Genomic DNA, 23709 nt, shown 5'->3' with positions numbered 1-23709 from the left:
CGACAATCAGAACCGTATCATCAACGACAAGTATCAAGCTGAAATCAATCTGTTTTTGCACAGGGTCTCTTCTTTACATGAGCAGTTTAACCACCTGTCTAACAGGTGCAGCCATGTGGAAGAATCCATAGAGGTTCTGAAATATATGATGGACAAGCGCAACATTGTTGCCCCAAGCTCCTCAAGCGCCAAGCACATCAATGTGGATGAAAATCCGGAGGAATCCACAGCGAGGCACATCAGTCACATTAACATAGATTAGATATGTTTTGCAAATGTCAGTTTTTGTTGTTTCAGTTTGTAAGAGTCTATTTCTGTTTAGACTTTCTCAAAGCCAGAACAGGCAGGATTAAGGAGAAAATTCCTTTTTTGTAACTCCTCTGATCCTGGTATACCATGGCACTTCATGTACCTCAGGACTCCAAGCTCCCTCCCTTTTCTTTTCAGATATTAATACAGCAACCGACTTTGTTAAAAAAAAAAAATACACCCCTCACGACCTTTTAAAAAATAAGTCAATGTATTTCATACTATTGACCACAACAACTCAATGCGTTTCATATCCCATCATCACATACTAATCATACGCACCATACCATATGCATTCACCATCATTTATATATATGAAATACATTCAATGCACATATGGATTCAAAATAATTTAACACACCGATCAAAATCCAGCGTACATATGCAGTCAGCGATGATGTCTCATACATATACGATTTGCAGGAGTACACACCGTTCAACGCACATCACACCAGCGTAGTTCCAACGCATAGTTCAAATGCACCATAACTCCAGCGCATAAACCAAACGCGCAGCTTCCAAAATTGATTCAACAACTTTCGAAATTAATTCAACGGCTTCCAAAAAATTTGCATAGATTCAACATACAGTATAGTTTACTGCCATAAAAATGGAACTCAAAGCAAAACTTACAATCCAACACATTGGGTACAGTTCAAGGTATTGAGTTCAACGACCATAACCAATGCACAGAGGACCAACACGCAATCACACAGTCCAGCCTTCAATTCATTTCAGCTCCCATAGCAGTGTGCACACACACTAAATTGTTTAGAAAGCAGAGAATGCTCTCTTGATAGCAGGGAATAATGAAGGTAAATAGGTATTACAAGAGCAAGGGGTGTTGATTTGGGGTAGCATCGGATGTGCTCTAGCCACGAAATTTGGTGGAGAGGTTGGGGCACATGAGATCTCCAATACCCAAAAAGGGTTTGGGCAGATTCTAAACAGAAAATGACATCTTGGCTATAAGCATTGTTGTGGAATCTGTTGGGGATCATTTGATTCCTTATATTGCTGAGCTCAAAACTTCTGAGGAGATGTATGATGCCCTCAATGGATTAGGGGTCAACTTCGTGAGATCAAGATGACAAAGAATGATATTGTGGCATCATATTTTGTGAGAATATCTCAAATCAGAGATCAACTCAAAGCTATTGAAGAAGAGGTATCTAACAAAGAATTGGTAACTGTGGCACTGGCAATGGGTGGTCTCTACCTAAATCTTGAGATCCTTTTGCAGCAAGTAGTAGTGGGAGAGAGCACCTTTTTTTGACAAGCTTTGGGCTGCTTGCACACAAGAAGAATCAAGGCTCCTTTCCGGAGGCAATATTTCAAATCCAGGAGAAGACTCCCAAGCCTTTGCAGCCCACTCAAATAAGAATAGAAGAATACTAATTCAAGACTTGCTCCAAGAAGGGAACCTACTCCACCAAGAAGACCTCCTCCTCCCTCTCAAGATAGAAGAGATCTGACAAATGTTCAATGCTATTGTTGCCAAGCATATGATCACTATCAAAATAGCTTTCCTCAAAGGAATAATGATCGAAAGAGGAAAGGGAAACATCATGCTTTTGCAACTGACCTTGATGAATCCTCTCATAAGAGGAGGCCTAGAAAGAATGATTTTAATGATGAATACTCATTTTATTCTGCTTTTATAGGTTCCATTGCAGGTCATGATGAAATATGGTTGGTGGACAGTGGTGCCTCTAGGCACATGACTGGAAGTCGTGAGAACCTCTCTAAATTGGTTGAAAAGAAGATAGCTCAAAGGGTTGAGCTTGGAGATAATGGCAAATACGAAGTCAAGGGCATTGGTTCGTCATCCTTCCAATTAGAATCAAGAGGTAATGTATCTATTAACAATATTCTATATGTTCTTGGTTTGAAGAAGAATTTGTTGTCCATTTCATCTCTTGAAGACAAAGGATATAGAATTGCTTTTGTGGATGGACAAGTTCTAGTATGGAAGAAGGATGCCTCTTTTGAATCTGCTAAAGTCATTGGTGTATGAATTGGAGGCCTATATCATCTCCTTGGTCGCTCAATCCAAGCCCTATTACACAACACCATTAATCTTTGTGAGCTATGGCATTGAAGGTACGCTCATGTTCATTATAAAGCTTTGTCTAGATTGAAAGATTTTGTTAAAGGTGTACATGAAATTATGATTGAGCATGACAGAGTTTACAAAGGGTTGTGCACTTGGGAAAAATGTTGATGGAAGATGTACTAGCAGTGATAGTAGATCCAAAGGAATCTTGGATCTTGTGCACTTTGATGTTTGTGGGCCTATGTCTGACAAGACCTTGGATAGCAATTTGTATTATGTCTCTTTTATTGATGATTACTCTCACAAGACATGGATTTATCTCTTGAAATCCAAGGATGAAGTATTTAGAAAGTTTCGGGAATTCAAGGCACAGGTTGAAAATGCTACAGGAAGAAGGATCAAGACGTTAAGGTCTAACAATGGATGAGAAAATGTATCCAAGGAATTAATTGTTTTCTGCAGGAATGTTGGAATTAAGAGGAGTTGATAGTTCCCTACCATCCTCAGCAAAATGGAATTGCCGAAAGGAAGAACAGGACTATTATGGAAGCAGCCAATGCTATGCTTCATGATCGAGAGTTGCCTATGTTTCTTTGGGGAGAAGCTGCAAGAACAGTTGTTTATGTTCAAAATAGATGCCCACATCGAATCTTGGACTACAAGACTCCTAAAGAAGTCTTCATAGGTGAGAGACCAAATGTTGAACATTTGAGAATCTTTGGTTGTCTTGTTTATGTTCATGTGCCCAAGGAGAAAAGGACAAAATTGGAACCTTCCGAGAAGAAAGGAACTTTTGTTGGTTACAATGAAAATTCAAAGGCCTTTAGGGTCTATGTTCCAAGACAACGTTCTATTGAAACTTGCAGGTATGTTATCTTTGATGAAGATGCTGCTTTCTGGAAGTCCAAGGGTTCACACTTGGACTCTGATGATGAGATGCAGGTGGCTCCAAAGAATGTGGAATCGAAATCTAAAGAACCTGAACCGATGGAACAAGATCCTCATGAAGAATCTGATGATCATGAATTTGACTCTCCAAGAGCCATTGTACCTAAGACTAGAAAGAGACCTTCCTAGCTTGAAAGAACTTTGAAGGAAGCTGAAGGGCATACTACACCTCATGGGACCTTCAGGGAAAGCAAGAAGCGGAAGAATTTCTCTGGTTATGCAACCATGATGTGCAAGATCATTGCGTTCGAGCCATCCACATATGAGGAAGCAGTTGAGCATCAAGTTTGGAAAGATGCTATGATTGAAGAGTATCAATCCATATTAAAGAATGATGTTTGGGAAATCATGCTAAGACATAAAAGGAAGTTTGTTGTGTCTTTAAAATGGATCTACAAAATCAAGCATGCAACTGATGGAAATGTTGAAAAGTACAAGGTAAGATTTGTGGCTCAAGGATTCTCCCAGAAAGAGGGAGAGGATTATGAAGATATGTTTGCTCCCATTGCCAGGTATGCTTCTATTAGATCTGCCATTGCTTTTGCTTCTATTGCATGTTGGAAATAGCATCGAATGGATGCCAAGACTACTTTTCTAAATGGAGTCATTGAAGAGGAAGTCTATGAGGTCCATGATAGAGAAACACATGTTTGAAAATTGAAGAAAGCCCAATATGGGCTGAAGCAGGCTCCTTGTGCATGGTACTCTCGTATTGATGGCTACTTGTTGAGTCTTGGTTTCAAGAAGAACAATGTTGATCCAAACTTGTAATTCAAAGTTATTGAAGGCGAGCCCTTAATGTTGTTGTTGTATGAAGATGATTTGTTTCTGACAGGGGCTAAAGTTCTCATTGTCCAGTGTAAGAGGGAGCTTATTTCTGAATTTGAAATGAAGGATCTTGGTCTTATGCATTACTATTCGGGATCGGAAATTTGGCAAAAGCCTAATGGAATCTTTGGTGGCCAAGGCAAGTACACTATTATAATCATTTAAAGGTTTGGTATGATGGACTACAAGTCCATGGACACTCCTATGTTGACGAATTTGAAGAAGATACGTGACTTGATTATAATTTGATTGATCCCTCTATGTATCGTTAATCGATTGGCTCATTGAACTATCTTGTGAACACTAGACCTGATATTTGCTATGCTATGAACATGCTGAGCCAATTCTTGGTTGAGCCCCATCATGTGCATTGGGTTGTGACTCGTAGCGAAACATATACTAAGATATTTGCGTGGCACCATCGATTATGGTCTAAGATATGCTTCTAATGGAGAATGGCAGTTGCATGGTTTCACTGATGTTGATTGGACTGGGAGCTTTGATGATAGAAAGAGCACTTCTAGATTATGTTTTAGCTTGGGCTCTGTTATGATTTCATGGTCTAGTGGAAAGAAAACTTTTGTTGCTCTAAGTACGGCTGAAGTAGAGCATATAGCTATATGTTCAACCTATTGTGAAGTTGTGTGGCTTTGAAATTTGTTTGCTGGATTGTTTGATCAAGTGTTGAAATCGACCATTATATATTGTGATAATCAAAGTTGTGTGAGGCTTTCTAAGAACCTAGTTTTTCATGACTAGTCAAAGCACATTGATATCAAGTATCATTACATCCGAAATATTGTCCAAAGGGGAGTAGTGAGGCTCAAGTATGTCCCAACTGATGAGCAAATTGTTGATGTTTTGACAAAACCATTGTCCCAGATGAAGTTTGCTTATTTTAGAGAACATCTTAGAGTTGTTGAGAAAACCTTTGAGAGGGGGAGCACTGATTGTACAGCATCATATGATTGACAATCTTCCTTGGGCTGCGGCTGAGAGACCTATGGATTGGTCGGGACGATTGTCACTCCCTTAGGTCAATTGACCGGGAGAATAGCAAGTCTGGTCGGGAAGCTTGGTTTTGAGGCATAAAGTGATCCCCTTGGGTCATGATGACTGAGACAGGGACACTGACTTTGTGATCTCTCCCTTATACAGTCACTAAGAGACCTATGGATTAGTCAAGGAGATTAATCTTGAGTTCGCTTCCTAGGGTCATTGACTGAGAGACCAATGAGTTTGGTCGAGAAGGATGAATTTAGGTTATGGATCGAGAGACTATATAGTTGGGGATTGAGATAGGGATTCCTCCCTTGGGTCGTGGACCAGGAGTCCTTGTTATGGTCGAGGAGATCGACCCTGTGTATATGATTGGAGAATGTTACCTCCTTGATTTATCTCGTTGGTCAGATGGGCACTAACCTAGATGTCATTGGGTTTTGGCTTATGGGATGTGTTGGATGCTATGTGTCTTTCCTTATGATGAGACTTGTGATCTCTCCCTTCGCAGTTGTTGCAAGACCTATGGATTGGTCAGGGAGATTGATCTTGATAGAGTGAGAGACTTGTACTTGTCATCTCTCCCTTGGGTTGTGGCTAAGAGACCTATGGATTGGTCAGGGAGATTGATCTTGAGAGAGAATGAAAAGTACCTCCCTCGCTAAGAGGGAGCGTTGAAAATTCGGTAGCTATGGTCGGTATTTTCATTGGAAAATTAATAAAGAAAAATTATATTTTTGAAGTTTGACCAAGTCGACCTAAAGTGCACAAGCCAGCTCCACATGTGGAAAATCTGCCACCTCCTAAATCACATATTAATAAGAGCTCGTTGGACTTCATTTGGCACCATCTCATCACACATCATTCAATCTGAAATTGCAAGGAGACATTCCCACGTGCAAAGGAGTCAAAGGAGTCTTTGTTCTGTGTTGAGCAACTTCTATTCTTCCATTTGACCAACGTTGACTTGGGAGAATCTTCTTCTATTTGACCGAAATTTTGACTATCTAAAGAGGCCAAAAATTGCAAAGATTCATTGACCTTGTTTGACTAAATTTTTGCTCCTTTTTCTGGCTCATTGACTTGGGTTGACCACAAGTTTGACTAAAGCTTTGACTGAGAATTTCAGAGGCTAGTTTGACTATGGTTTTGACTGAATTTCGGCCCTCTGTTCTAAGCTACCTCAAGCCGAAATTCGGCCCTCTGTTGCAGACTTGACTTTGACTAGCGTTAACAGCACTTTCTCTCTCCTTTGATTGGTTTGACTTGGTATTTGTTGAGGTCAGAATTTGGAATCTTGTTGGAATATTCTGGTGTACTTTTGATGAACTGAATTTTGTCTCTCATAAGGAAAGATTGATTGGGTTTCCCCTTGTGCGTTTGGCCTTGGCTGCTAGCCTAATTTCTAGTATCTCTTGTCTCTTGTTTTACTGTTCATTATGATCTCTATTGCTCTATTGATGAAAGTGAATGGTTGAAGTTTTTCATGTATAACTACTTAATGATTGGAATGCTATAAGAAATCAAATTGTATCATTGGAACTAGTAATCATTTTGAAAAATTGCATCATTGTACTAGTAAATTTAACAATATATAGTTCTAAAATAATTGAGCGCTAAGAACTGTTCCAAGGAAATGAAGGGGACTTGAAAGTTTGAAACATTGTCATAACTTAAAACCTCATTGACTTACATAGCTATAGACAAAAAAACTTGAATATTGACAAAGATGGAAGAACTGTGAAGGGCACTGATAACTTGAAGTCTTGAACTATCATTCTTCCTTGGTCACACAAAGTAGGCTAAATATAGATCCCGGGTAAGCCTAACCTTGATGATCATATCCTCAATCAAGTAGAACTCCCCTGCCTTGAATAGGAGGTTTAACCCTTGTCTACTTATGCATAACCCCCATTTGGCATTAAATAAAAGAATGCCTTGGTTAGGATCAAATGAAGCAACCTAATCATGGCCATAATACCTCTGTCATAGATCCAAAACAGCACAAGCTTTGATTTTTTCATGGAGACATTGTGCAATATCTCCATCAAAAAATTAATCAAAATACCCTCAAGCAAAGTGCTTGAGTATGCTCAGAATATGTTCCAAAACATAAAAATAGGATAATATAATTTTATTTATGTCCAGTAAATGGCAAGAAAAGAAGGTCAATAGCACCACTGAGTACTAGCGTTGATTTTTCGTGCGAGCATGGAATATGGCTCCTAAGAAAAAAAGTAAACTAATCTAAAGTATTGCTCTAATACGACAAACCAACCACAAGCTTTAATCTAAGATGAACTGAGCACAGATAAAGGAAAACCAATTTGGGAGAAAGGGACCTAGAATCTAGAATACAAATAAAGCAAGAATATTAAGATCCACTAGCACTTGCTCCCCTAACATCTTACGTTGAACGTAGGATACTCCCAACATCATACTCTCTAGAAAAGGAGCTAGAAGATAATTTGTACTGGGCACTATGTTGCTACCTGGAAAAGGTCTCCTACCACTAAGGCTTAGATGGCATCATTTAATTGTTGCAATGGGATCCGGAATGGCAACAACACTAGGGTTTCTAGAAAGTGGGAATAGCTCACAAGCCCATATTAATCTAAAATCAAGAATGTCTCTTGGGTCCCCTAGCAGAGGGAAAACCCAAAAATAAGTGATCAACTGAGTGGACGATAGTCTAGGGAGTGGATAGAAAAATTTGGATCATACACTAAGAGACTCTTGGATATATATACAGATATGTAGCATTGGTTTGAATACCAAAAGAAACTAGAAAGGGTTTGTGACTCCCTAAACAGAGAGTGGAACCACCCATAGATCTCATAATAAAAGGGGTAGCGAAAAATGAAATGTTCCTCAATCTCAATGTTTGATGGCAAAATTAGCATATATTGTCCAACTGTAAAATTCCCACTTAGAAAACCCTCAAAGTTCTAAATAAATTTCTGAGTTTGTAATGTTGCAAAAATCGCAATCAGAATTAAATCGACGAGGGGAAAAAATCATAAAAATCGGGAAAAAATCAGTAAAAATCGGGAAAAGATCGGAAAATACAAAAATATTCATTTTTTTCAATTTTTTAATATCTAAAGCATCTACAACATAAAATAAATACATTGACACATAAATATGATAAAAGAACTAATATATAAGATGTGTAACATCATTTCTAATGCTACATCACACATAATAGTAAATCATCTCTTGAATAGTAAGTCCTGACTCCTGAGTCCCAACTCAACCTCAAAATATCAACAAAAAATATAGTAATGTATCTCATATCACGAGTCATAATGTCATATACAATGAAATGAACCAAATAACTAATACTATTGATTTCCTCTTCCCCTCTTGCGAGAAAATGCAACAGCTTTCCCTTTCCCTCTAGATGTAGATGTCGGTGGAGTTGGCAGTGGACTCTGTTGTGCTCTAGAAGTTGAAGAACTAGAAGCTACAGGAGGTAGAGCACGTCCTCTACTAGTGGCAGGGGTAGCCTGGGTAGGTGGTGTCACCTCCTCCTCCTGTTGCTCCTCCTCCTCCCCCTCTACGCCTTCCACTACCTTCTGCTCTAACCAATCATCGGCAGACTCCATGAAAGGCCTCTTGGCCTCAACCCTCCATGCAGCAGTGGTGTCAACCCCATCCAATGAGATGGCCTCCATATCAGGTATCCTCTCAACTTGCCTCACCCACAATCGAAGATTGTTGTAGATGTAGACCATGTCATTAATTCATTGGGACTCCAACCTATACAAAGATCATAAAATAATAGTTATAAAAAAAATATTATTTAATGAATTCAAAAAATTAATTGGAAATTTGGAATATTTTAAGTTTTAAGTTTAACCTGTTGCGCTTCTTGTGTATTTTCACAAATACACTGCAATTGCGCTCACATCCTAAGGAGCTACATGTTTGGCTGAGGATTCGAATGGCAAGCTTTTGCAGATGGAGTACTCTAGCACCATAGCGAGTCCACCATACATCTACAACAAAATTACAAATAAGATAAACATAAGAAAAAATGAAATTTGAAACTTGAAGCAAAGTGTGAAGTTATGAACTTGAAGAGACAATGAAATTTGAAACAAACTAAAAAATACCTGGCATTTTAGTCTTCCTATCAACCACAGCCATCTCAAAGCTAAATGTGCCACCTGCCATCCCGTATATCTCTATTTCTTTGGAGATTTTTGCATGTTCTACTAGAGATCGCACCATCCTCTAAACACAGGTTAAGAATCCATCCATGATCTCAGCATCAAATAAGAACCCACATGGGCAAGAAAATGCGAGGTTCAGGTAGATACCTGCAACATGAATGGGATGATGGAGTGTTTTGTTTCACCATTCATCAATCACTTCCCATAGAAGGATTTGTTTCTAAAACCCCTCATCTCCCTTATCATCATAGTAGGCCCGAATGGATTCTTTGGCCCTGTCCATGGCCTCATACAAATAGCTCATTGCGGGCTTGTCACCATCAACTAATCGAAGAACCTTTACCAAAGGTTCAGTTACGCTGCACACCTCCTACACTCCCACCCAGAAATCTTCCTGGTATGAAACTAATCTACATATGGCCTCTCCCTCTGATTTGCGACTAAATGTCAAAGCACGCCACTCATCTGAAAGAAACATTCTCTTCACATCCCACATAGAATTCAAAAGGGATTGAAGAGATATGAAACTAGTGGCAAACCGTGTAATGGCGGGGCGCACCAACTCCTTGTTGTTGGTGAATTTTCTCATCAAGCTAAGCACAGATGCATGATTATATATAAATTTTGTAATGCTTTTTGATGAGTCAACAATATTTTTGACAAAGGAATTTTTCCTATGTCTTCCAACATCAAATCAATATAATATCCAACACAAGGTGTCCAAAATAAAGTACGATGCCTCTCCATAAGCATCTTGCCAGCAACAACATAATTTGCAGCATTGTCCGTTATGACTCGGATAACATGTTTTGCACCCACCTCCAAAATAAACAAATCCAGCAAATCACATAATAGTTTTGCATCTTTGATATGTGAAGATGCATCAACAGATTTCATAAACATTGTCCCCTTGGGACAATTAACCAAGAAGTTTATAAGGGTTCTCCCTTTTTTATCAGTCCAACCATCTAACATCACAGTGCATCCTGTTTGTGCCCATGATGCCCTAAACTCCTCTAATCTTTTGGTGCAGTCAACCTTTTCATCTTGAAGAATGCAGCCTCTAAAGTCATCATAAGAAGGGATTTTGTACCCCGGGCCAACAATTGCAATAGCATCAACAGCAGGCTAGAAAAATGGATTATTCCTTGCAACGCTGAAAGGAATATCACTCCAAAGGAGAAACTTGCCCAACAACTTGTCAGCTTGTTCTTTCTCCTTTTTTTGTTGAAATTTGGTACCGGAGGACAGGTGGTTCCCTTAGGCTTTGATCTTTGGCCTAGGGAAAAGTGTCCAAAAGAATTTAATTTTTCTCCTAAAGTGACTTTATAATTTTATAAAGTTAAATCTAATTTAAAAGTGACTTTAAGTGATAAAGTTACTAAGTCTAATTTTAAAGTAACTTTTATAAAGTCAATGAAAAATTAGAAAGGAAAAGTGACTTTGGAAATAAATGACTAAGTGGGTCTTTATTAAAGTGGGGTGAATTAAAAAATAGAAAGTGAGATTTAAATGAGCATTTAATCTCAGCCATTGATCTAAATCTATTTCAGCCATTGGATTTAGAGATCACCCAAAAGTCACTTGGATCACCCAAAAGTCACTTGGAGTTATATTAAAGGAGGAAAAGGTCATTCATTCTTTCATGAGTAGATTGGGAGAAGGAGAGCAAGAGAGATTTCTGAGCAGGGAGGAGAAGGAAACAGCAGCTTGGCACACATTCCAAGGCAGCAGTTGAGCAGATTTGTACAGCTGATTCAGCACATAGTGAAAGGCAGATTTTTGCACAAAAATCGAGGAGCAGTTTGTTGATTTTTCTGCACACAAAACGGAGGCCGTACAGCATTTATTGCTGTCCTGTTTGCTGTAATTTCCAGATTGCTGTGAGGCACGGGAAAGGAGATAAGTTGTAAATTTGCTTGCTGATTTTTGCTGAATAATTCTCACTGTAAAAAGGCAATTTTCAGAAATAAATAAGAGCTCTCAAACTGGTTTTCCCCAAGAGTTGTAGGGGGTTTTTCCAGGGTCAAGTTGACCAAAAATATCAGTGTTTTAATGTGTTTTAATGGCTGTTTTTGATTGCTGATTTTTAATTCTGCAATTTCCAGCATTCTGAAAAATTTCCAGAATTTGTGTTTTCAGCGATATTTATTTTTTTCAGTCTGTTAAATGTATGGTTATGGGAATGGGCATTTAACTACATGGGAGAAATAAGGAGAAACTGAAAATCGGGGTGGGAAAACAGAAATTTCTACATGGTATCAAAGCTTGAGTGCTGAAGGGCAGTTTGGGACAGCAAAAGGAAAAATTACAGTTGCTGATTTTTCACTCAGAAAATTCCAGCAAGCTGATTTTTTCATAAACAGATGTTTTATCTTTACTACAGCAGTGTTATTTTTTCAGTTTTAGGACAGCAGGATGTCATTGGGATTGAGGGTGGAGGATAGGCTGGATGGGCATATAAATTACAGTGTTTGGAAGGAGAGAATGCAGAGTATCTTTGAGGAGGCAGAAGTCTGGGATATCGTGGTGCATACCGCACAGAACCCTGTTGTTGTGCCCACTGATGTTACTCAGTTGGCTGAGTATAAAAAGAAGAACAATAAGGGTAAGAGGCTGATTCTAGACGGAATCAAAGACCATTGCATTCCTCATGTGAGAGGAAAGAGCAATGCCCATGAGATGTGGACAGCATTGTCCAATCTCTACCAGAGTACCAATGAGAACCGGAAGATGGTCCTGAAGGGGAAGCTGAAAAACATTAAGATGGGGAATGATAGTGCAGCTGGATATCTCACAAAGATTACCAATGTGAGAGATGAGTTGGCAGCGATTGGAGAGGCCATTCCACCCACTGAGTTGGTGCGGATTGCAATGAATGGCCTCCCCCGTTCATGGTTGAACTTTGCTGATGGGGTTTGTGCACGTGAGACCCTTCCCACATGGGAGAGGTTTTGGGATGATTGCATTCAGACAGAGATCAAGAAAGGTCAGCTTGGGGCAGCCAAGCCAGTTGAGCAGGATGAGGATGTAGCACTGGTGGCAGGAGGCAAGAAAGGCAAAGGGAAGAAGCAGGCTTCCACAAGCAGTGGTGGGGGCAAAGGCAAAGGTAAAGGTAAACAGGGGAACGCACAGAAGGACTATTCCAAGGTGAAGTGTTGGAATTGTCAACAGATGGGACACTATGCAGTTGTGTGTCCGGAGAAGAAGAAGAAGAAGGGGAAGAACCAAGACGTGGCAGCTTCAGCAGAGATTGAGGACTTTGCTGGTCGTTTTGACCGAGAGTTTGCATTCACTACGTGTGAGTCCTCTAGTGCAAGATCACCTGCTACACAGGTTCAGAGGGAGCATGTTTTTCCCTCGATTAGCGGAGCATCTTCAGGTATCTGGTATGTGGACAGTGGGGCTTCACGTCACATGACAGGAGTCCGTGAGTACTTCTCAGAGCTTTCAGAGAGTGGCACTGATATTGAGGTAGTACTCGGTGATGACAGAGTTGTTAGAGCGGTCGGGGTGGGGACAGTGACATTTCAGAGGGAGTCCAAACCTCCCTTGAAGGTGTCAAAGGTTCTTTATGTGCCAGGGATGAGGAAGAACCTCATATCTGTCTCAGCGTTGGAGGACAGAGGATATGACGTACTGTTCAGGGGAGGACAGGTGTTGATGTATCCCAGGGACACTCCAGCTGATTCAACTAGAGTGATAGGTGTACGCCATGCAAAGGTGTACAAGTTTGCATTCCAGCCCCTTTTGGCATTGAGCAGTAGTACCGACAGCAGAGCTAGCAGTTCTGAGCTGTGTGAGATTTGGCACCGCAGGATGGGACATATGTATCATGGAGCCTTGAGGACATTGCGGGAGATCACTACAGGTGTGCCAGATTTCAGTACTGATCACTTTGATACTTGCAGAGGTTGTGCGATGGGCAAGTTTGCCAAATCCCCTTTTCCCAGCAGTGACAACAGAGCGACGGGGATACTTGATTTGATTCATTCCGATGTGAGCGGTCGGATGTCTCATGTTTCCTTGAGTGGATATGAGTACTATGTGTTATTCATTGATGATCACTCCAGGAGAACCTGGATTTATTTTTTGAAGACCAAGAGTGAGGTCTTCAAGCGGTTTCAGGAGTTCAGAGCTCTTGTGGAGACACAGACAGGTCGAAAGATCAAGTCCCTGAGGTCGGACAATGGAGGAGAGTACACCCTTGGAGAGTTTGTTGATTATTGTGCGGAGGCAGGCATTAGGAGGGAGTTCACTGTTCCTTACAACCCCCAGCAGAACGGGGTCGCGGAGAGGAAGAACAGATCCATCATAGGGGCTGCCAAAGCCATGATACATGATCAGGGGTTGCCATTGTTCTTGCGGGCAGAGGCCTGCAACACAACTGTTTACTTGCAGAACAGGAGTCTGCATCGTGCCTTGGGGCACATGACTTCGGAGGAGGCTTTCTCTGGGAAGAAGCCTGATATTGGTCATCTTCATATCTTTGGATGCATAAAATACTCCTATATACCCAAGGAGAAGAGGACCAAACTAGAGCCCACCGCAGAGAAGGGTATCTTTGTGGGCTACAGTGAGACCTCAAAGGCCTTTCGGATTTACATTCCTGCACAGAGGAGAGTTGTTGTCAGACGGGATGTGAAGTTCGAGGAGGACAGGGCCTTTAGGAGGTCACGGGAGTTAGAGTATCTGGATCAGCCAGACCCTCAGCAGCAGTTGAGTCAGTCGCAGGGATCCAGTGGGCAGGGATCAGGAGGATCCGGAGGTACATCTATGAGGATGTCAGGTCCGTCAGTGAGCAGTGGCTCATCGAGCTAGAGGGGTGGTGCTCCGGGCAGCATGCAGAGCAGTTCACTAGGGAGTCCACTGATGGACAGTTCACACGGTACCTCAGCTTCTACAGGTTCAGGTGCAGGCAGGAGGACAGCAGACAGACAGTCAGGAGTTCAAGCTACTGATGATGATGAGGAGGAGTTTCATTCTTCGGTGGGAGAAGTGCGCTCAGGGAAGAGGAAGCCCAAGTGGCTTCAGGACACCTTGAGAGATGCCACATCTGTTGCTGAGCCAAAGAGGCCGGTCAGAGAGAGTAGACCACCTGAGAGGTTTTGTAGTTATATGGCGATGGTTACCAGCATCCTTGACTCTGAGCCTTCTAGCTATGAGGAGGCAGCTAGCCAGCAGGTCTGGAGAGAGGCCATGCAGGAGGAGTATTCTTCTATCATGAAGAATGATGTTTGGGAGGTGGTGCCGAGGCCTGAGGGCAAATCCGTGGTTACTTCCAAATGGCTTTACAAGGTAAAGCATGCTGCAGATGGTAGCATTGAGAAATTCAAAGCGAGGTTTGTGGCTAGAGGGTTCTCCCAGGTAGAGGGAGTTGATTATGAGGAGACCTTCGCTCCCGTGGCTCGATATACTTCGATCCGCTCCATTATATCGATAGCAGCAAAGATGGGTTGGAAGATCCACCAGATGGATGTGAAGACCGCATTTCTCAATGGCTTCATACAGGAGGAGGTGTACATTGAGCAGCCACAGGGCTTTGAGGTGCATGGGAAGGAGTCCCATGTGTGCAGATTGAAGAAGGCCCTTTATGGCCTGAAGCAAGCTCCCAGAGCTTGGTACTCCAGGATAGATGCATACTTGCAGGGGATGGGTTTCACAAAGAGTGAGGTAGATCCGAACCTTTACTTTATTGTGATTGGTGAGGAGCCTCTCATTCTGGTGTTGTATGTGGATGACTTGATCATTACAGGTGCAGAAAGACTCATAGAGCACTGCAAGAGAGATCTTGCGGCGGAGTTTGAGATGAAGGACATTGGTTTGATGCATTACTTTTTGGGTTTGGAGGTGTGGCAGGAGGAGGGGCATTTCTTCCTGGGGCAGGGGAAGTATATTGTGGACATCCTTAGCAGATTCCACATGGAGGATTGTAGACCCATGTCGACACCGATGATCACCAACTGGAAGAAGCTTCATGCTTCGGATTCCGAGTTGGTGGATCCCACATTGTACAGGCAGCTGATTGGTTCCTTGATGTATTTGGTCAACACTAGACCAGATATCTGTTTTGCAGTCAACACGATGAGTCAGTTTATGAGTGAGCCTAGGAAGGTTCACTGGGTGGCTGCAAAACACATTTTGCGGTACTTGCAGGGGACAGTGGATTATGGTCTGGACTACAGGCAGGGAGATGGAGTGAGATTGGCAGGATACACTGATTCTGATTGGGCAAGTTGTGCTTCTGATAGGAAGAGCACTTCAGGGTGTTGTTTTGGGTTGGGTTCAGCAGTAGTGTCATGGTTCAGCCGGAAGCAGCAGTCAGTAGCACTGAGTTCAGCGGAAGCAGAGTATATGGCAGCCAGTCTAGCTAGTTGTGAGGCCATCTGGCTTCGCAAGATGTTGTTTGGCTTATTTGGTCAGCCGTTGAGACCTTCAATGACTTACTGTGATAATCAGAGTTGCATTAAACTCACGGAGAATCCAGTATTTCATGACAGGTCAAAGCATATCGGGATCAGATATCATTTCATCAGAGACTATGTTCAGAAGGGAGTTGTGAAGCTTGAGTATATTTCCACTGATGAGCAGGTTGCAGATATTCTTACCAAAGCCTTACCACAGGGCAAGCATGTCTACTTCAGAGACAAGATGGGTGTGGTGAGGAACACCTTCCTCGGTAAGAGGGAGTGTTGAAATTTGGTACCGGAGGGCAGGTGGTTCCCTTAGGCTTTGATCTTTGGCCTAGGGAAAAGTGTCCAAAAGAATTTAATTTTTCTCCTAAAGTGACTTTATAATTTTATAAAGTTAAATCTAATTTAAAAGTGACTTTATGTGATAAAGTTACTAAGTCTAATTTTAAAGTAACTTTTATAAAGTCAATGAAAAATTAGAAAGGAAAAGTGACTTTGGAAATAAATGACTAAGTGGGTCTTTATTAAAGTGGGGTGAATTAAAAAATAGAAAGTGAGATTTAAATGAGCATTTAATCTCAGCCATTGATCTAAATCTATTTCAGCCATTGGATTTAGAGATCACCCAAAAGTCACTTGGATCACCCAAAAGTCACTTGGAGTTATATTAAAGGAGGAAAAGGTCATTCATTCTTTCATGAGCAGATTGGGAGAAGGAGAGCAAGAGAGCAAGAGAGATTTCTGAGCAGGGAGGAGAAGGAGACAGCAGCTTGGCACACATTCCAAGGCAGCAGTTGAACAGATTTGTACAGCTGATTCAGCACATAGTGAAAGGCAGATTTTTGCACAAAAATCGAGGAGCAGTTTGTTGATTTTTCTGCACACAAAACGGAGGCCGTACAGCATTTATTGCTGTCATGTTTGCTGTAATTTCCAGATTGCTGTGAGGCACGGGAAAGGAGATAAGTTGTAAATTTGCTTGCTGATTTTTGCTGAATAATTCTCACTGTAAAAAGGCAATTTTCAGAAATAAAAAAGAGCTCTCAAACTGGTTTTCCCCAAGAGTTGTAGGGGGTTTTTCCAGGGTCAAGTTGACCAAAAATATCAGTGTTTTAATGTGTTTTAATGGCTGTTTTTGATTGCTGATTTTTAATTCTGCAATTTCCAGCATTCTGAAAAATTTCCAGAATTTGTGTTTTCAGCAATATTTATTTTTTTCAGTCTGTTAAATGTATGGTTATGGGAATGGGCATTTAACTACATGGGAGAAATAAGGAGAAACTGAAAACCGGGGTGGGAAAACAGAAATTTCTACATTTTTTTAAGCATTGAAGTGATAGATTGTTGTGAATCAACCGTGGTTCTAGGAACAAAAAATGATGAAGCAGCAACAGGGTTGGTTATAGACATTGATGCTGAAGTAGAACTAGTGCCACTTTCATATTCACCTCCTAACACTCTCCCTGCTAGTTGACTCCTCAGATCTGCTTTGGACACTTTGATTTTCTCTAATTCGTCCAATGATCTAAGGGCTCTTCGGATGATTTCCGGATTTGCATTTTTGCAAAGCCCTACCTCATGTCCAAGGATTTTTGCAAAGTGATACTTCAATCTATAAACCCCCCTGTCATATGATGCCCACATAACTTGCAAGACAAGTTTGATCTATCAAACCCTCCGTCAGGTTCACAAATTACCATAGAGGGTCCAATTTCCTTGGCATGTTTGTAACTTGATTGAACTCTTGAGTTTTAATATAAGATGAAGTTTGTAGTTGAACCTATGGCACAATAAGTATTGCAAGTTAAAAAAATTACATACATGACACGTCACACAACACATTGAATTTTTTGCCAAAAAAAAAAAACCTCAACTCAATCCAACAATAATAGAAAAAATGCACATTCAAATCCAATCAAAAATGATGCAAAAAAATAGAGCACAAGAAAAAATTAAGCTAATAAATCTAACAATCAAGTTTTTGCATTTTTTACCAAAATGAACCCTTTCCACTTTACGCAACAAAAATAAAAGAAAAAACACCATCAAATCCACTCAAAAATCATTGATAATCAATGGGTTATAGAAACCCAAGCAAAAACAAGAAAAAAAAAAAACAAAATGGCCAAATTTGATGCCCATACCTGGAAACCATGGTTTGCCGAAGAAATCTAGTCCAAACACGAAATTCTCTTGCTTGGGATGCTAAAATATCTCATTTTCTCCTCCTCTGCCCTAGTAGACGCCTTCCTCTCCTCCTCAACTCTCAAACAAGTTCATTGTCTGCTAAAAATGAGAAATAAAACTCCTCAAATCGCTGCTTATAAAACGCATTGTCCCAGTGCCCTGCGATTTCTTCCACTCGAATCATGATTTTTTCAGCAATTTTTTCAAAAATTCGGGATTTTTTCAGCTATTTAATATAATAATAATAAAATGAAACAAAAAACAAAAACAAAACAAAACAAAAAACCTTTATAAAAATTGGGCGATTACATCGGCTAATTCAAAAAATTGCGATTTTTTTAAAACATCGCGATGTTCGCAACACTGGTATATTGCCCTTAATCTCCTAGGACTTGTTGTTCCAACAAGTTTTCCCCTCATAATCACCCTTAGGGACTACCCCCCTAGCTTGTCTAAGAGAGAGTTTAAACAAAGTGAGTAAGGATCAGAGTGACAGCCGCTACTCTGAGCATTGCACTTTAGGTGTACACTTTAGGTGACAACAATACCCAAACAATTTCTTCCAAGGTTTACTCCATGAAGGCTTTAACCATGCATTAAGGTCTCCAAGGATGCCTCCAAGATCCACTTCTACAAGAGTCTTCAATAGGTCTTCCAAATGTCTTCAATAAGTTGCTCCAAGAGGGTCCAAACAATAATCCTCATAGTATGCTCCAAATATTCAAGTGTCCTTTCAAAAACACTCCAACAAATCTTCAATAATGCTCTCAACATGATGTCTTCAAAACAATGCTAGGTCTGCTCTAAGAGGGCTGATCTTTCCCTAGATTTCTTCAATAATGATGCCTTCAAAAATACTCCAAGGATGCTAATTACAAGATTCCAAATTCTGTCCAAAAACCACCTTCAAAAATTCTCTAACAAGGTTGTTCCGATTGTTGCAAGTTTGTTTCAAAGTTGCCTAAAAATGGCATAAGGTTGCTTCAAAAATATCGCCAAGTTCTCTTCAAAACGCCCACAAAATAAGCCAAAAATGTCTACTCCTTCTCTATTCAGAGATTTGCTACTCAAGGTGGGTTGGTCCAAATTCAAGGTTTGCAATCAATGTAGGTCTGCAACTACACAATTCTGATATGTAATCTTCACAGGTTTGCAAGAATGAGCAACAATAGATCTGCAACAGGTATGGCTAGTAGTCTTCACAAATCCGCAATAAAGAACCACCTGTAGGCCTGCAACAAACGATCACTGATCTGAGGAAGGCCTTTTCCAACAGGTCTGAAGTCTGAGAATAAGGCCGAGTTGCAGACCTAATTACAAGCCAAAGTCTGAGGTCCTCCACAGAGTCGAGTTGCAGATTGTTCTAGCCTTGGCAGTGGTCAAGATCTGAAGTATTAAAACGAATAGCCCTTGTCAACAAATAATCAATAAATATTCTCAATTGTACCTTCAAATTTCATCCTCTATTCAATCTCAAATCTGAATTTTGTATTTTTTTCTTGACTGAATTTCTTGCCTTAGATGACAAGCTTTGTCTTGTATTTATAGTTGTTCGCGGATGTTTGAAGAGACACGTCTTTACAAGGGATCCGACATGTCCTAGTGAGCCTACATAAGCCGACTAGCAGATTTGATCAATACTGACATACATTGTTTTCAAAAATTAATATATCCATAATGACAAGGAGATAAGAGGTGAATGAATACTCATTGGAAAGAGGTGAAAGTCTTTTATGAGCTGGTATAAGGCTCACTTCAAGATGATGTCTCAAATGTCAAGAAAAATATTTTTTCTTTATGACAGTCCTCGAATTATATGACTAAACCTTAGGTTTTTTGTTATGATTTTCTAGATCAAGGTTTCCTTATGCATTTAGGCAATGGAATTAGAGTATTAGAATTAGGGTCCAAGTATCATCATCATGAATCTAGGCATTAAGGTCAGGGCTTCTTCATCAAGAGCAAGGACAACATTTAGGGTTTCCTAGGATATCTTAAGGGTGTCATGTATATGAGGTATATATATATAGAGCTAGGGTTTCATTATGTTCAATTAGGGTTTAGGCTTGCCAACCAACCATTCTAGGGTTTTCCATTCATAGGGTTTCAATAAGCATACATGTTTTCCATTCAATTAATGCTAGGGTTAGGGCATTATGCACTTAGGGTTTCATGCTAGGGTTTGCTAGGTTTTCAAGATAAGGGCTCTTTCATGTGAGTTCTTCATCTGTTAGGGTTATGGCATTTTCAACAAGGCTAGGACATCATATAGAGTTATGGTTTCATAATGTACATTAGGTATCTAGGGTTTGCACTTAGGGCTACGATTTCACACTTAGGGTTTTCACCTAAGTTTGCTTCAACAATGCACCTAGGGTTATCATATTGCAATTTTAGGGCTTCTTCACCCATGCTAGGGTTTTGTGCTAGGGTTAAGGCATCAACTAGGGTTTGTATTTAGAGTTTTATCTATGACATGCATCAACTAGGGTTTAGGGCTTCATCACACACAAGGTTTCCTTCATCTTCAACAATGGTTTGACATCAATGACAACTTAATCCAACATACTGAGGTGTACGTACTCTACCAAAGAATCTTTATATAATAAAAATAATCTATTTTTAAAGTTATGGCCAAGACAAACACCAAATTGGTATATGAAAGTCTCTCCTTGTAGGATAAGGACTCGTCTTCATGGAGGAACATTAATTTTGTCATAAACAAAACTTCATAATTAATGTTGAATGTGAAGAGAAGAAAATAAATGTCTCTTATTTGTACAAATTGACTACACAAACAGAGAAAGTAAGCATATCATTATTGTAACTATTCAACTGCGTCATGCCTACTATGTTTGTGGATGTCCTTTTTAACCCATGAGGTGTAGACCAATTGGTTTGTGTGGGGTTTAATCTCTCCCAGGTTACAAGTTCAAACCTCATGGGGAGGGGTTGAGGATGGAAGCCACTTTGAGGGAACCCATGAGTTGTAGATTAGTTGGTTTGCATGGGGTTTAATTCCCGTCAGGTTAGAAGTTTGAACCTCATGGGAAGGGTCAAGGATGGAAGCCACTTTGAGGGAATTAAACTTCCCAAGGGGCGTCCAAGCTTGACTGAGCCTCACACAATCCCAATGATAAGCACCTCATTGTGAATGATCGATACTTCTTCCATCTAATATAAGGACTGGCCCAACCTAGGCTCGGCCTAGACACACAAAAAAACACTAATCATGGTAAATTGGAACTTTTTATGTTATTATAAATACTAAAATCACACACAAAAACAAATATTAGATAAAGTGGAACCAAACAATTAACCCAAAACTTACAAAAGTAAATGAGAAAATAACACTAAACAACCCAAACGTGTAAGTTAGAAAAAAAACAATTTACAATGTACATTTAATGGAAAATTTTAATATAATTCAATTAAAGCAACATATCTGGTAGTTGACAGGTTTGCTGCTTCTCCGTTGTGTATATGGGTTTAAACTTTAAAAAACAAGGCAAAATGAGGTTTTCTTTTTGTCTACTATAAACAAATGATCTGAGAGTCTGAGTCATACTTGCAGAACAAATGGCGAGGACGATTCGGAGTCTAATCAGACTCGGAGGTGTTGCTTCACTCAATTTTCTCAAAGGCAGAGCCAGACTGTTGAGTCAATTTGGACTCGAAAAAGTCTGTAATGGGGAAACCATCGAGTTTAAGGAAAAAAAATATTCATAATTTTTGGGCACTAGCTATTCACATCCTTGAGAGTAGGGAGACACATAATAATACAATTTATAGTATTAATTAAGATTCTGAAAGGTCATTAGGATTGAGTGGCCTTGTACCTGGATTAACTAAATTGATTCCATATTTATAGGTTTTCGTTTCGTCCTTGTTCCTCTTAAGTTCTCCTCACGATGGACTCATATCTGTAGTTCAAAATGTATGTCGTGCCCAGAAATCTCACAACAGGTGTTCAGATAAACTGTGCAAGAAAAATACTTTTATCATTCATAAACAGTGATTTGAGCAAATTTGTTGGAATTTTTTCCCGGGATAATTTTTTCCCCAGGTCACCAGGACCGTAAAGCGCAAAAGTGTAAACCCATAGAATGTGATGGCCAACGATATTTAGGAAGACAGTGCAAACCTCACTCTAGGAATGGGGATCTCTAATAAGCATGAAGTTACATCTGAGCCGTGAACTTCACCGACTTTAAAAAAAAAAAATTAATAACATGTTGTTACTGTATCTGTTATTCCCACTTCCTCAATTTGTAAATGTGGAGCAGAATAATAAGAAAAAGTGCAAATGTCTCTTACTCATAGCATGTCAACACTATGACCTAAACAGCTCACGGGCAAAAAAATAATATATCTGCCCTAGAAGAGGTTAAGCAAGTCCATGAGAGTCATTAATTATATGGTCCCTCACAAATCTGTATAACGCGGCATGACCTAATGCTTAGTGTGAGTATTGGATTACAGCGTAAATGAAGAGGGTTTGCTGTAATGCTTGATGGCTATATTAAGACTTCGGAATCCACGAAGCGCACACACTGTGGATTCCCAGAACAATAACAGGCTGTGATCGAAAGCTGAAAGTACATCGGAAGAAGAATTAGAGACATACATTGGTCTTCAATTGGTTGATGATTTTGGATCTGAGAGCATCGAAGGTGCCATCGTTCATCAGAGATGAAAGCACATCCTGTGGTGTAACCGGAGACCCCATCTCGATCACGTTCTTGGTTTCTGACTTCCGACCTCTTTTTTTCAGGAATGACGAAACTTTCATTCGCAAATAATGTTTCAGACAGGGCACTTCTAAGACTGATCAATTCTGTTGAAAATTTAATCCATAGATCGACAATATGCGATCTGCTATCAATAAGAAAACTACAATAAATCATTTTATAAATTTGACGTTATAAATTGTGTCCATACTTGAAATTTGCGCATGACACTAATGCCCATTATTCCGTAATGACGTTTTCATTTGTATATTTGCACAGGCATCACTCGCGAGAGGAAAAGGCATAGTCTAATTTTTATATGAAATGTTTTTTTGTTTTCATTTGCATATTTGCATAGGCATCACTTAAGAAAGGAAAAGGCATAGCCTAATTTTTATATGAAATGTTTTTTTTCATAATTTTTTTCTTTCTTATTTTTAATTAAAATTTAGTAGAGATTTTTAAAAATTTAATTTAAATCATTTAATTGGTAGAGTTTAAGTGCTTTTAGTGTTTATCAAGATGTGGAATTTATTTATACATTCAAAAATTATTTTAAATAACAAAAATTTATATTTTTTCTTGAAATTGTTTTATCGGAATCCAGTGAAACGCCCTTAAAAAATTAACGAATGTTATAATGTCAAATTTTACCAAGTATGCAAAACGTATACTTAGTTTAGAAAGAAAGTAAGAAGAAATAAATTATTTTAATGTCCACGAAGCTAAAGATAGCCTATGGGACAGATTGCTTCGTCATTTGCTTGATGTATTCGGCCCATTTTCTGTAAAGCTTCACAATAAATGCTCCCAGTTTTTCAACAAACCCCTCGCTAAATAGATTATCCCAAGAGCTAGCTGCCAGCATATCTGCATAACTTTCCCTGTTGTCTTTGAAGGCCTCACATTCTAAAATGAAATGTTTTTTGTTTCCCCTTTTCCGGAAGAACAAAAAATGCATACTCTTTCCTCCCACACTTCTTTTGGCCTTTTCCAGCACCCTATTTCACAACGGAGTTGATGAGAATTAGTCCTTAACTGAGCAATAAGAATTTTGGCTC

General features: G+C 39.8%; 1 protein-coding gene across 1 annotated transcript in view; it reads right to left on the bottom strand.

The window, feature by feature from the left end:
• LOC149243564 (uncharacterized) overlaps window positions 1-22916 on the bottom strand; it is a 43531-nt gene extending 20615 nt beyond the window's left edge. The window contains exon 1 of the mRNA XM_089374567.1: window positions 22546-22916. Within this exon, the coding sequence (XP_089230693.1) occupies window positions 22546-22710 (165 nt within the window). The 5' untranslated portion in view covers window positions 22711-22916. The remainder of the gene's footprint in view (window positions 1-22545) is intronic.
• Window positions 22917-23709: the final 793 nt, after the last annotated feature.

This window comes from Pinus tabuliformis, chromosome 8 (assembly GCF_031772625.1).
Source record: "Pinus tabuliformis cultivar Carrire ecotype Pingquan chromosome 8, CPIR1, whole genome shotgun sequence".
In the NCBI taxonomy this organism is placed as follows: domain Eukaryota; kingdom Viridiplantae; phylum Streptophyta; class Pinopsida; order Pinales; family Pinaceae; genus Pinus; species Pinus tabuliformis.
Note: the sequence above shows the minus strand (reverse complement) of the source record. Positions and strands in the feature narration are given on the sequence as shown.